At 50.8% G+C, this 14,218-nt stretch overlaps 1 protein-coding gene across 2 annotated transcripts in view; it reads right to left on the bottom strand.

Moving 5' to 3' along the window:
• AFAP1L1 (actin filament associated protein 1 like 1) overlaps positions 1–13,926 on the bottom strand; it is a 62,503-nt gene extending 48,577 nt beyond the window's left edge. The window contains exon 1 of one of the 2 annotated variants that reach the window (XM_060634653.3): positions 13,734–13,926. In XM_060634653.3, coding sequence (XP_060490636.3) covers positions 13,734–13,749 — 16 coding nt within the window. In that variant the 5' untranslated portion in view covers positions 13,750–13,926. The remainder of the gene's footprint in view (positions 1–13,733) is intronic. The other variant, XM_060634651.3, reaches the window with a different exon arrangement.
• Between the last annotated feature and the right edge of the window lie 292 nt (positions 13,927–14,218).

The following is a 14,218-nucleotide window of genomic DNA, read 5'->3' as shown; positions in this document are numbered from 1 at the left end:
CTTTAAAGCCTGCTTCTGACAACTGTCTCCAAGAGCAGAAGGACTCAAGGGGTGGGGGAGTAGAGCCAACTTGTTCCTTGGGGCACCGGGGGCACTGCGTGGCAGACTTGGACCCGTGGGTGGGGGCTCCAAGATGACACTATCAGGTTCACTGTGTAGAACTTTTGGAAATCTCAACTAAGAAGAGAGGCAGATGTCCCTTCCAAGAGGGGCTGAGCCCCCCGGGACAGCCCTGTGGCAGGAAGGCGGGGAAAGGGCCAGTACAGTGGGGAGGTGGGGAGTCGGGGAGTCGAGGCATTGGGCAAATGGGGTGAGAGATACCTGGAGGCAAACCTGGGATTTGCCTTCCCTAGCCTAGTGACCCCAGGCAGGTGGTGTCACCTTAGGCTTCTCCTCTGTGACACAGAGATGATGAGAGTGCTCCCCTCAGAGGTGGTGGTAAGCACAAAGAGAGGTAGTATATGGAGGGATGAAACTATACCAGCACCCGAGTCCTTCTGTAAAGGTTGGTTATTACTACCGGTGTTGTTAGCAATCACGGGATGCGAACACCACCCGGGGCTTAGCCCACCCATTCTAGGTGGGGGGCTAAGGTCGGGCCTACAATGCCTACCTGGACTGTGGCCCAGCCTCTCCTCCTCCCTCCCTTCCCCTGCCTGCAGAAGCCTCCCAGTGCCAGCCCTGGATTGGATACCGACCAGGCGCCCAGGACTCCAGTCCACAGGGAGCCCAGCCACCCTGGGGCAGGCTCTGGAAGACCCTTGGGGTGATTCCTGCCTCCAGGGCTGGGGCAAGGCTCCAAGAAAATGACAGTAGAAGGTCTTGGGGATAGGTGTCTTGAATCCTGGAGAGCCCCAAACATCTCCTCTGCTCCCACAGGAGGCCAACGAGTCTATACAATTAAACTCTCTTTGAAAATGGGTAGAGTCTGAAGTTTTATATTCCCCTGTTCTTAACTTAGACACAAAGGTGCGTTGAGGTTATACTGCTCACGAACAGCTCCTAACTGGTCACCTCTTTCCAGTTTCTCCCTTCTGACTGTCTCACGAGTTCACTGCTGGCTCTAATCATTTCCCCCAGCCGCAACACTTACATCATCCCCCTTCTGCTCACAACCAGTCAATAGCTCCCTGGGGCCCTGACGCCAGTTTCCTTTGTGACACGGATGATGATGGACCTTCACGTGCTTTCATGCCTCCCTGTGGCTTACCCCTAATAACTCTGTCATTCTGTCCCTTCCCAGGATGGGCAGGCCAGAAGCCAGGAGCCAGAGGGAAAGCGGTACAGAGGGAACTTGGATTCCATTCGAATTCGTTAAGGCGATCATTTACAAACCTGTATTTTAAGTATTCGTTTGTTTTTTTTTTTTAATTGAATGCTTCCTATATGCTGAGTGCTTTCCTTGCAGGAATCCAATTATCCCCACAGGGAGACAGGTGATTGTTATCTCCATTTTTGGTTGAAGAAACTGAAACTCGGGGGATTAAATGGATGAGTAGAGCCAGGATTCAAAGCCCAGGCAATCTGACACCACAGCCAGGGCTCACGCAGCTCCCATATTATGCTGCCTCTATTATTAGTTACAAATCTGAGCAACCAGCCTCTCAGGGACTGGGGACTGGGACACAGCCCGCTGGGGACCTGGAGGAAAAAGCCCTACTCTATCTGAGGACCGAGGCTCCGTTTAACGTCCACCTGCTTCTCTAGGCTGTAGGCAAGCCCACCCCATTGCACCCTGAGCACACTTCTGGGCCTTTCTTCTTTCCACTCTGGGATTGCCTCCCTCCATGCTTCTGAGGTTCCTGGCTAGAAAGTGGTCCACGAGGCCTCTGGTCCTTTACTATATTCTCTAATGGACAAGGAGCAGATAGGACCTCACGTCACGGGCACTGGTGACCAAGTCTTACTTTCTCTGCTTTGCTAGGAGACTCTGGGGTGCAAGGACCCTGAGCTCCCCCTCTGTAACCTGATCGGTCTCTCTGGCTTCTCGGCACACTCCTAGATCAGTTTTCTTCCGGATCCAAGTGGAGCTAAAAAAAACCTTCCCCTTGGTTTCATATCAGCTGCGTCTGCTCTCAGCAAACCCTTCAACAAGAATGGGCAGGAAGAATAAATATTTATTCTACAAATGAATAAATCTGATTCCATCTTCAAAAGAAAGCTGCAGCATAAATTATCATAATTTCTCCATTCTAAGAGGGCGCTGATTTAAAGACGTTTTATCTGTTGAATAACAGCTTTGGGGGGGGGAGGGAACAAACAGAAAAGTAACTAATTGATATATCGACTGTAGGATAGGTTCTGATTTTTTAAAAATGTGTTTCCATATCAATAAATGTTGTTTTTTAAAAATATAATCCCATTCAAATTTCACTGTGGTTTTTTTGGCTCTTGTGTTCTCAGAAAAAAACTCCCAAGCCTTGCTTAAGCACTGCGAAGCGCGGTGGGTATTAGCAATGTATCCTGGCCACGTTATGGCCCTGTTTAGCCTTGCGGGCTGCTGGTCAGAGAGGGCATGTCATGGCCACCCCCACACTAATGGCGGCCCCCAAAGCCAATCGCCATGTTTTCTCCCCAGCAGCGATTATGTCTGTGCTCTGTGACTACCTCACAACCACGTTAGTAGCTCCATGGAAAGCCAATCTGGGGGTCCATTGTATGCCCTTAGGCAAGATGCTGCCCCTTGAACCTCGGTTTCCCTAGCTGTGAAACAAGACACATAGGATTAGATAGGTAATTTTCAAGTGCTTTCCTAATGGAGTTACAGGAACTGCATAGCTTCCTTGGGATTGGCGGGGGCGGGGGATGGAATGAACTTTGTTCTCATTCCTACCTCAACCTGATCAGCTACATTGCTTAAGATCTTGTCTGCAAAAGGATTCTGGGACTAATGCCACGTGAGTAAATGGCATTCTGGGCCCTTCCAACACTGGTCTTAAATACATACTCTTATATGGTCTAAAGGATAGAGCTTCATTTCTTAGTCTGGACACCCTTAGAATCCTTCTTACCACCGTGCTCCAGGGAGATACTCCCAAACTCTATAGTCTAATCCAAGGGTTGGCAAACTTTTTCTATAAAGGACCAAAGAGTTCATATTTTAGACTTTGCAGGCCACATATGGTCTCTGTTACAACTACTCAACTCTGGTCCTCTGGTGAGAAAGCTGCCATAGACAATACATAAGGAATGGCTGTGTCTGTGTTCCAATAAAACTTTATGTACAAAAGGAGGCGGCCGGCTGGGTTCGGTCCACAGGGGAGGTGGGCAGATCCCCGCATTATGATACTTCGACCTGACAGGTGAAGAGACGGAAGCCCATGCAGAGGATTCTGGGAGCTGGGTTTGCTTGGGATCTCCGTCTCCTGGACAGTGGGCGCGCTCCTACTGATCCACGCTGCTCACTTAGCCATGACTCTTTGCCTAATTTGAACTGTGGGCATCTGGGGCTACACGTTTGAGGGCGCGGTGCCCGGAAAAGACACGTGCCCCACTTCTCTCTCTCAAGAGATCAGTTTTCCCCAGGTTCTTGGAGGGCTATAAAAAGCCCCTGAGCCTGCCTCCTGCAGGGCACGCTGTCGATAAATTCCCCGCAGCTGGAATGACTGCAATGTGGTGCCGCCTTCTGCCCCTGCTGCAGCCTGGCGGCCTGACAGCTGCACCAGGGACAAGAATCACGCCTGGCCAGCTCTGAACCTCCACTCTCACTTGGGGCGAGGCTGGGATTCCCCAAATGGAATTTTAGATGGACGACAAGGCCTGCCTGGGCCCTCTTGGTTCTTTCCGGGGGGCTGAGAGCTTCTCGAATTCTAAACACCAGAACTCTGAGGACCACAGTGGGAGGAGAGTAAAGGCTCCGAAATCAAATCTCATGCCAGCTGCCTGGCCATATCACTCATTAGCGGACGGTGTCCCCTTTCCCTCCCCTGCTTCCCGCCACCCTCTCTGTCTCCACCTTGAAATCTTTACCTAGTAAGTCCTCGTGGTTTATCTAGCCAGTCCTTCTTATAACTGACTTGGAGATGACCCTCCAGCATTTGGTGAAAAAAAAAACAAACAGGTTTGGAGGTGGGTGGGGCTGTGTAAATATATTGGACCTTTCTTAGCCCCAGTTTCTTCAGCTGTAAAACAGGGATACTAAGGAAATAGATATACCACAAAATTCAGTTATCTACTGCAAGTAAATTACAGGAAACAACTTTAAAATGCAACAGAGGGCAAAATCACGATAAATATTCCCACTGAATTCCCTTGTGGGGGTAGGGGCTCGAAAAAGGTAAGCATCACAAATACATCAAAAGTTATCTACGCATTCATACACTGACACGAGCCACATTCCTTCACGGGGAATGTACTTACTGGCCTACTGCAGAACTAGATCTTGGCATAAACTTTTAATACAAAAGCATATTCACAGTTTTATAATTCATATACCTGCCCCAGCTGGGATTTTAGAAGAGAAAAGCCACACACTGTATGCTCTTCACTCATAGCTGGAGGCAGCGGTTTGGGATGGAATTCCCCCCTCCCCCCCAATAAAACAAAGGGCATATTTTATGCACAGGAAGGCTAAAATGCATGGATGTCATGATCGTGTGAGGATTAAAGGATCTCACATACAAATGTAGACTGTCGGGGCGGGGCGGCCTGGGTGGCTCAGTCAGTTAAACATCCCACCACGGCTCAGGTCAGGATCTCTCACTTCGAGGGTTTGAGCCCTGCATCGGGCTCTGTGCTGACAGCTCAGAGCCTGGAGCCTGCTTCAGATTCTGTGTCTCCCTCTCAATCTCTCTGCCCCTCCCCTGCTCATACTCTCTCTCTCTCAAAAATAAATAAACATTTTTAAAAAAATTTTTTTAAAAAAAGAAAGAAATGGAGACTGACTCCTGGTGAGCACTCAGTTGGCTGTTATTATAGAACATCTGCTGTGTGTGAGACACTGGAAACGAGAAGACAAGACGGTCTCAGACCACAGGACTCATATATACATAGGAGAGGCATTTGAGTTATTGTAGTCTAATCTTCTAAAAGCCAAGACTGAGGAGGGTGAGGGTAACCCCAAGTCAGAGAGGAGGTAGAAGGCGGAATGTGGCAGGGATGTTTTCACAGGTGGGTGAGGCTGAGCTGGTCTCTTTCAGGGAGGGATAATAGCAGGGACATCTTTCCGAAGCTCAGTTTTTGCATCTGTCCGGTGGGGAGATGTCTCAGCTGTCTACTTCACAGGGCTTTTGCCAGAGTTGCGAGGAGCCACAGAAGAGACAGACGGTTCAGGGTGCGGTAGGGAAGGAGAAGCCCCGAGATAAGCATCGGCATCTTAGAGGTTCGCTGTGCCAAGATTTTGGGGGGGGAGGGGGCAGTGTGTTCAGATATATTGTGGACTGCGATAGAAAAATTGCTTGGCTTGTTAAAGATAAAACGAGACATTTCAGAAGACTACTTTGGGCCAAAGATCCAGACCCCGCTGTGCCACTTGGCTGAAAAGCGTGAAAGGCAGTGCCCCCGGCAGCAACAGGGAATCCTGGCAGGTGTCTGAGCAAGGTCAAGGGTCATGATAAAAGGAGTGCACTGCTGATAACCGTGAGCACATCAGACTCACCCGGGAGCTTTGCAAAAAGCACACACACCCAAACCTCACTCCAGACTCACCCATCAGACCTCTGGGGGGGGGGGGGGTCATATGTTCAGGAGGCTCCAGAGGAGAGGACTGTGAGTCCAACTGGAGTCAAACAGGCAAATAGAGAGTGGTCCTTAGGGCAGTCTGGAGAAGGTGAGAGAGGAAAGAGGAAGCTCCCATAGGATAGAGGAGAGAAGCCATCCAAGAGACAATTTTCAATAATAGTCAACAGGATTTAAGGTCTTATTGGGTGAAGGATGAAAGCAAAGGAAACAATGACGATGAAGTCTATGTTTCTGTATCCCGAAAATGACAGTCACTTTAATGGAGAATCCTGGAGCCGAAGGCGGCCATGTCCAACTTCCACTCTGTGGATTTTGTGTTTTTTTCTTTCACTTGTTCATCATCTCCACAGACGTTTTTTTGAGCATCTGCTACGTGCCAAATTATACTAGGTGCTAGGGAAAGAGCTGGGAACAAAGGTAAGGAGGGCCTCCTCCTCACAGGGCTCACATTAACGGCTAATTCAATCCCCCAACCGATTATAATGGTGAGAATAGCAACGAATGCAAAAGAAGTGCGGGGTGCCAGGGGCACCTACAGAAGGGAGATGTGGCTTGGGGGGATTGGGATAGGCTGCCTTGAGGAAGTAATATTTGAGCATATTGCAAAGGATGCACACGATGAGCCAGGTGGAGGTACAAAGGTTGGTGTCAGGGGGCCCCGCAGCAAGACAGCATCAAATCTATAGTTAAAAAAATTTTTTTTTTACATTTTATTTATTTGTGATAGAGAGAGACAGAGCACAAGTGGGGGAGGGGCAGAGAGAGAAGGAGACACAGAATCTGAAGCAGGCTCCAGGCTCTGAGCTGTCACCACAGAGCCCGATGCGGGGCTCGAGCTCATAAACCATGAGATCGTGTCCTGAGCTGAAGTCAGATGCTTAACTGACTGGTCCACCCAGGTGCCTCTTAACATTCATTTATTTTTGAGAAACAGGGACAGAGTGTGAACAGGGGAGAGGCAGAGAGAGAGGGAGACACAGAATCGGAAGCAGGCTCCAGGCTCTGAGCCGTCAGCACAGAGCCCGATGTGGGGCTTGAACCCACGAATGGTGAGATCATGTTCAGGAGACAATAGAGTCACCGATTCTAACTGAGCCAGAGTCGGCCACTTAACCAACTGAGTCACCCAGGCGCCCTTAGTGACAGTTGTTCTTAACCTATATGCTACGGTGGTCCCCATAGGAGCCATTCTGTGGTTCCCTGATCTGTGGCCATTCAACCTCTGCTTCATTATGTCCCTGGGCATCTCCAATTCTAGTACTGAATAGTTCTTTTCATTTGGATGCTTCTCCTAGATCAAGCCTAAATCAGCCTCTGTGTAATTCTCTTGTACAGCCTTCTGGAGAGTCTATTATCTGTTCTACAGGACTGATCCCATGTCCCCCTTTCAAATTTAGTCTCGTTCACAAACAGCCCCATTTCCTTCAATAGCTCCTCACGTGGCTGTGTTGTTAGCAGAAAAAGAGAAACAGGAAGGGTGATCTGATTCAAATAAGAGGAGTTCAGAATTGGGTCACTCGGAGTTTGAGTTGACCTCCAAATGGAAATGCGCCACAGGCAGGAGGTAAGGCAGGAATGGAGCCCATCTCATGGCTGAAGATAGACACTGAGAGTCCCCCCTCAAAGCGGCTTGGTTCCCTACAGAAGGAGTGTAGAGAGAGGGCTGAGGTGGTGGGGAGAGAGGGGCAAGAGACATAAAATAAGAAAAAAGCAAGCGATCCAGAGGGGAAGGTGGAAAATGACAATCAGTAGGCACCTACCACGGGCCAGGCACTGGGCGCTGGGCAGATATTACCACAGTCCAGTTTCCCAACTCTGGATGCCCTTCCTCCTGCTTTACAGACTGTGGGGACCAGACTTAGCCGGGCAACTTGCCTTGGGGCGGGAGAAGCTCTGATAACAGTGGGACTGGGGGGCAGGAGGGGAGGAGGGAAAGACTTCTGGGAGGGATGGAGCAGTGGTTATTTAACCTAGACTTATTTGATCCCCAAATCCACGCTTTCCCCATCTCTGCAAGTAGCAGAATACAGTTAGAGGAGTGGAGGGCCCATAGCGGTACAGAGAGATCCAGGAGATGGGGCTTGGGAGAGGTGACGGATGAGACAAAATGGAACCATTCGTGACCCCGAAGAACAGGCTTTCTGCAGAAGGTGTGACAGGAAGGGAGAATGCAGGAAGGAGTGTGGGGGAAGGAGCAGGAGGCTGACGTACGGACTGTGTACTTGAGAAGTTTGGCTAGAAAGGGAAGGAGGAAAATGCTTAGGGAGAGAGAGAAAGAGAGAGAGAGAGAGAGAGAGAGAGAGAGAGAGAACGTGCGCGGGGGCTTTACTTTTTTATCCAGTTGCGTATTTCTTTTAGAAGGGTAAGAAAGGTAAGAGAAGCTGACGGTATCCAAACACAGGATTGTTTTTTCCCAACCAAAGATCAGAATGGAGTAATGATAGGCTTCTGGCAGGCGTTGGGAAGGGAGGAACTTACTTGGCAGGGTTCTCACCCATGTGAGAAGTGGGGTTTGAAACTGATATTTGAGGGAGAGGCAGAAAAAAACCTCGGCAAAAAACGGAGACGCCAAAAGCCATGGAGGCTGAGCGGGATAAGAAAGTGGAAGCAGTGACGAGGGACAGCAGAAGAAGCCTCAATGGGGAAGAGGGTAAGTTCAAATCTCATGGCCCCATATGGCCACATGCGGCCGTTGCAGAGAGTGGCTGAAATCCAAGTAGTTGTATATGATAAATATAACAGCTAGCACTACTGACGATTTCCTAAGAGCTAGCTTTCCCGTATTACCTTTCCCCATGACGCTGCGAATGAAATAAAACTGAAGTTCAGAGAAATTAATTGATCCAATTCATACAAGACCATATAGCCAGAAAGTTCCAGTCAAAACTCAAACCCACATTTATCCATTCTCTGAACCATTCCGGTTTACTGAGTCTCTAGGCTGACCGGGGCGATGTCCACAAACATATTTGGATGGAAAATATGAATATGCTTGAGTATTTCTTTCAGAAGGGCAGTAATGGATAGAAGGAGTCAAGAATGAACTTGGATGTTGGGGAAGAGGTATGTCCGCATGGGAATTCATGGCCTTGGTGATGGAGGTTGTGTGACGAGCCAATAGGAGGAGCTACAGGTTGCTTGGCCCCTGGAAGCTGTGGATAGGGAAGGTGGGGCTTCCCTCACATGGCTCTCAAAGCTGGTCCAACAGAGGTGCAATAGTTAGAATGGGTGCCTCTATCGTCTCCTGAACAACAGCAATCTCATTTAACGAAAAGCAGAGTTTCAGATTATTTCTTGAGTTGGCCGGCAGATGAGATGGTCTCCCAAGGCATACAGGCTGCAAACGAAACTCCCATCTTGGGTTGAATTCAACTAGTTGAAAAAGCCCGAGTGGTGAAGTAGAAAGGAAAGTAATCTTGGGGAAATCGGTTGCTTCACACGAGGTGGGCGGATCAGACAGAACCTTGGACGTTAAGAAGGCATATTACAAAATCAGGAACAATGTAGACCCAAGCCTTTAAGGGGAGGATGGCTTGAGAAGACAGGAGGGTTCGCAGAAGCAAAACTGTGAAGACACAACCAGTCAGTAGGCATGAGTAAATAGGATAAATAAGAGAAAATGGACAGGTTGCCATACGTATCAGTATTTTCTCAGCCACTCAGAGAGGTCAGTTGGACAGTGGTCCGGTTAGCGAAGGTCAGAGATGGATTTGCAAGAGACACGCTCCACAAAGGAGCTCCAGAATACAGAGAAGATTATGACACGGACCCTGTCTGGGAGTTGTACACGAAGCTGTCTAGCTCAGTCCTTAAAACAGAGCAGGGACTCAAAAGCTGTCATCAGAGTCAGACCAGCTAGGGGGAGGGCCAAGTGAAGCTTTATAAAGCGATTTTATTATGTGGAGTCTGGTGAGAAAAGACAGTAATCACAATAGTATTGGTTGAGTGGGTCCCACATGCGAGGCATTGTTTGAAGAACCTTCCATGCAATTAATATTTACAACTCCAAGAAATAGGTATTATCAGTCTCCGTATTTTTTAATCCTCATATGAAGATAAGTTAATTTGTCTTGTAGAAGGTGGTATTTACGGCCATTAGTCTGTTATTCTCTTCGTACGATATTCATGAATTGGGAAATCCTACCGAAAGGGATTTCATTATAGTCTGAGTGGTTTTTCGGTCTGTTCTGGCATCGTATAAATCTTGCTTTACTCATGGGAAGACACACAGCCTGTCTGAAGAGAAATCCCAATTCCCAGGTTTGTTTTCATTCCTGAGTTGGTTGACTTTGGTGCTGAGCTTTGGTACAGTAATTGCTGTTGAAGATATGAACAGCACAGCTGAGGTGTGAAGGGGCAGGAAGATATGGTGTCCAAGCCTTGCTCTAGGGCTTGGGTAGGTCACCTGCCATAGCAGAGGTAGTCAGGAGTAAGCCTAAGATCAAGACGTTGGTTCACTGGGGCACCTGGGTGGCTCAGTGAGTTAAGCGTCTGACTTTGGCTCAGGTCATGATCTCGTAGTTCACAAGTTCGAGCCCTGCATTGGGCTGTGTGCTGACGGCTCAGAGCCTGGAGCCTGCTTGGGATTCTGTGTCTTCCTCTCTCTGCCCCTTCCCTGCTCATGCGCTCACTCTCTCTCTCTCTCTCTCTCTCAAAAATAAATAAAATATTCAAAAAATTAAAAATAAAAAGATCAGGACTTTGGTTCAAACCCAGCTCTGTCCCCCATGCAGCAAGTGACCGCAAGTTAACGTCAGTGACCCAATCTTGCTCCTCTGGACTGGACTGTACCCCCCTGAAATTCATGGGCTGAAGCCCTAACCCTCCAGTGTGACTGTATTTGGAGACAGGGCCTTTAGGGAGGTATTTAAGGTTAAATGAGGTCATAAGCGTTGGGCCCTAATCTCACAGGGCTGATGTCCTTATAAGAACAGGAAGAGACACCAGAGAGCTCTCTCTCTCCACATGTGCACAGAGAAGAGGCCACGTGAGGACACAGCAAGAAGGTGGACATCTACAAACCTGTGAGAAAGGCCGCACAGGAACCGGCCTGAGCGGCACCTTGATGTTGGACTTCCAACCTCCCAAACAGTGAGAAAATACATTTGGTGTTTAAGTCATCTGGTCTATGATATTTTGTCATGGCGACCCTAGCAAACTAATACACCTGCTTTCCGACGATGAGTTCAGTTACTGTTGTTATCAATACTGAAAGGTAGTTTCCTCCCCAGTATCTTGGGCATGACATCCAACTCCCCACATGGCAGGTGTGGGGTTGAAATGAGACCTATGCTTCTTAAACCTTCCCTGATAACAGAAGTGAGGGCACACACCCACCTGGGGACAGGGGCACAACAAGAAAGTTCTGCAGGAATGATTTTTGAAGTCTCATGTTTTCATTTGGAAATGCACACAGGTTTCACATTCTAGTTCATACACAGTTTGCTTTAATTCATACAATGTTCGTAATAACTCAGCAGGGTAGACAACTTGGGATCTAGTGGTCTTTCGTGCCCTGGCCACGTGACCACCTTACTCACAGTTGGAGAAGGCCTTTGCAAGTCACAAGGAACTGTTCTGTTGTGTATTCTTTTTAAAAAATCGACCTTAGGGGCGCCTGGGTGGCTCAGTCGGTTAAGCGTCCGACTTCAGCTCAGGTCACGATCCCGCGGTCCGTGAGTTCGAGCCCCGCGTCCGGCTCTGGGCTGAAAGCTCGGAGCCTGGAGCCTGCTTCCGATTCTGTGTGTGTCTCTCTCTCTCTGCCCCTCCCCCATTCATGCTCTGTCTCTCTGTCTCAAAAATAAATAAAACGTTAAAAAAAAATTAAAAAAAAAATCGACCTTACAGTTAATCAGCGTGGGGTACGCTACCAGGTGTGTTTTGTATCTCTAGTTAACGTACTGAACCACTCTCAGCGAGCTCCTCCTGTGTGCCAGGCACTGTGTCAGCAGAGTGACCACACAGATCCACTCCCAGCCTTCCAGAAGCTTACCTTTGGGCAGCGAAGGTAGACACTAAGCATATAGTCCAAACACTAACTCTTAGAGTTAACAGCACATTGAGACAAGAGCTGTGACAGAGAAGAAAAGTGGGCTGGGAATGCCAGCAGCATGGGAGAGAGCTCTAGAACATTCTGAGCACCACCAGAGTCCAAGGAAGTCTGGCTCCCTAGGAAGAGGGCTCTGGAGACAGCCTTCTTAAAGGAGGTGTCAGTTATTAAGCATTTTAAGCTAAGCGAATTACCGTCCCCTCGGTCTGTCTGATGAGGACACAGGACATTTCCTACAACCCGGGGTAGGCTAGATCTGGATTTTTTTTTTTTTATTAAAATTTTTTTTTATAACGTTTTTATTTTTATTTTTGAGACAGGGAGAGACAGAGCATGAACTGGGGAGGGTCAGAGAGATGGAGACACAGAATCTGAAACAGGCTCCAGGCTCTGAGCGGTCAGCACAGAGCCCGACGCGGGGCTCGAACTCACGGACTGCGAGATCATGACCCGAGCCGAAGTCGGCCGCTTAACCGACTGAGCCACCCAGGCGCCCCTAGATCTGGATTTTTGTACTGGGGACCAGGCGGGGTGATATTTGACAACTTTTCCTGGGCAGGGGTGCTCTTTGCTTTAGATCTATGATGCAGGGGTGGGAATTGAGGACTGAGGGACATTAGAGGTGCTTCTCTCTGTTTTTCCTTCCTGGTGAGTGCGGGTGCTCTTTGCACACTTGTCCAGGAGTCAGTTAACAGGTGAGAACTGCTTTACAAATCACAACCTCAGTCTCCAAAGAGCCAAACAGAAGCCCCATCCATTTCCTGCCTGCCCTTCCAAGCCCGAAAAGAGAAGGTGTATGCAGTGTTTTGTGCTGGGACCAGGTGGGTGGAGAGCTTGTCCGGAGCATCTTGAACTGGAAGCCACGTCCCCTAGAGCGCTGGAAATTCCTTGAGCCTGGCTTTCCCTCTCTGGGAGAGCAGGCAGCTTATCACAAAACCTGCCCGTGCGCTCATCCCTGATTCGGGCGCCCTAACTGCTTCCACACCCCTCATCACTGTTCTCCCCGACCCCCTTAGGGACTTCAGCACAGCAAACCGGCAGATGGAGGAAAGGTGTGAGATTATCAGGGAGCCAGAGGAATTTTCCATTAATAATAATAGCAACGAGAATAACAACGCTTCTCAAACTGGCACAGCCCCGGCCAGTTTACCGAGCGCATTCACACCTGTGACCTCGCCCGCTGGCAGAGGCAGCGTTTAGGACCCTGGTGTTCTGATTCCCAGCCCTGGGCCCTGCCCACATGCCCAAGCAGGCCACTTCTTTCCAGACACGCGCCTTTTGGCCTCTTCTTAAGTAGGGTCCCCCTCAAGTGCTGCTCTTTTCTTATTTATGTCAACTTCCACAAGCCCTCACCAACCTCTGAAACTTCTACCAAACACACTCTACTCCTGCAAAAGCGTGGGAGCAAGAAGGGGCCTCGCAGACATCATCAATCCAACTTTGTCACTAGTCCAGAGAGGTAGAGGGATTGGGCTAAGGTCACACAGCTTGTCAGAGACACCCACGCGCACACTCACACGCACGCCGGCCCCTCCTTCTCTCCACGCCCTAGGCAGCTGCAAACTTAGGTCGCCCGGGCGTCTCGCGGGGCACACGGTGGGGACTTCACGCGGCCCGGTGTTTGGGAGTGTAACCTGCCAACCCTATTTCACTCTTCCGGAGGGGCCTGGTGGGGGGGGGGGGGAGCTCGCTGTCCTCAGGAATCCCCGGCTGGGGGGGGGGGGTGGTGGTATTCTTTCATGAAGTTAAGACTCTGAGTGTATGAAACACACGGGAGGCGACTCAGCCCCGCGACGCGAGGGACTAATCTACACCCGGGATGCCCCAGCGGAAGGAGGCACCTGTACGCCCTGCCTCGGGCCTCCCACCCCCGGCCGCGCGCCCGCTGCGACCCCTCGTCAGCCCCCACCCCGCGCCCTCCCCGTCTTCCTCGCGGGCTCCCGGATCGCCGTTCTCCCTCCCCGCCCCGCGCGGCCGCAAGTGCGGGCGCCGCGGCTCCTCTTACCCCGGGCTCGGTCCATGGCGCCGGCCGTCCCCGGGCGCGCGGAGCAGGGCGCAGCGGCTCCGGCCGGGCTGGCGGCGGCCAGCGCTGCGCTCTCCAGCCCGGCCCCGCGGGAGCGCCCTCCGCGCGTCCCCTCCCCCAGACAGGATGCCCGCCCGGCGCCCCCGCCCGCGCGCGCCCGCCCCTCCACGCCGCTCCCGGAATAGACCCGGAGCACGCCTCGCCCCCTGGGCGGCCGGCCGGTGTCCCGGGTCCCGCACACGCCCGCGCCACGCCCTGCCTTGCGACGCCCCCGCGCCCCTCCCGCTGCGCCCGGGGGGCACCCGCTGCCGGGTTCACACGCCCCGGTGCCCGCGCGTCCCACCCCAGCCGCGACCACGCGGTGTTCCGCTCTGCTCGCACTCCGCTGGGGAAATGGGGGCTTGCTCTCGCACCTCCCAGCCCATGCCATCTTTAGACTGTCACAACGTGTCCCCCCACTCCCACCC

Source organism: Panthera onca, chromosome A1, assembly GCF_046562875.1.
Source record: "Panthera onca isolate mPanOnc1 chromosome A1, mPanOnc1 haplotype 2, whole genome shotgun sequence".
In the NCBI taxonomy this organism is placed as follows: Eukaryota; Metazoa; Chordata; class Mammalia; order Carnivora; family Felidae; genus Panthera; species Panthera onca.
The sequence above is the reverse complement of the archived record's forward strand: the minus strand, read 5'-3'. Positions and strand labels throughout refer to the sequence as shown.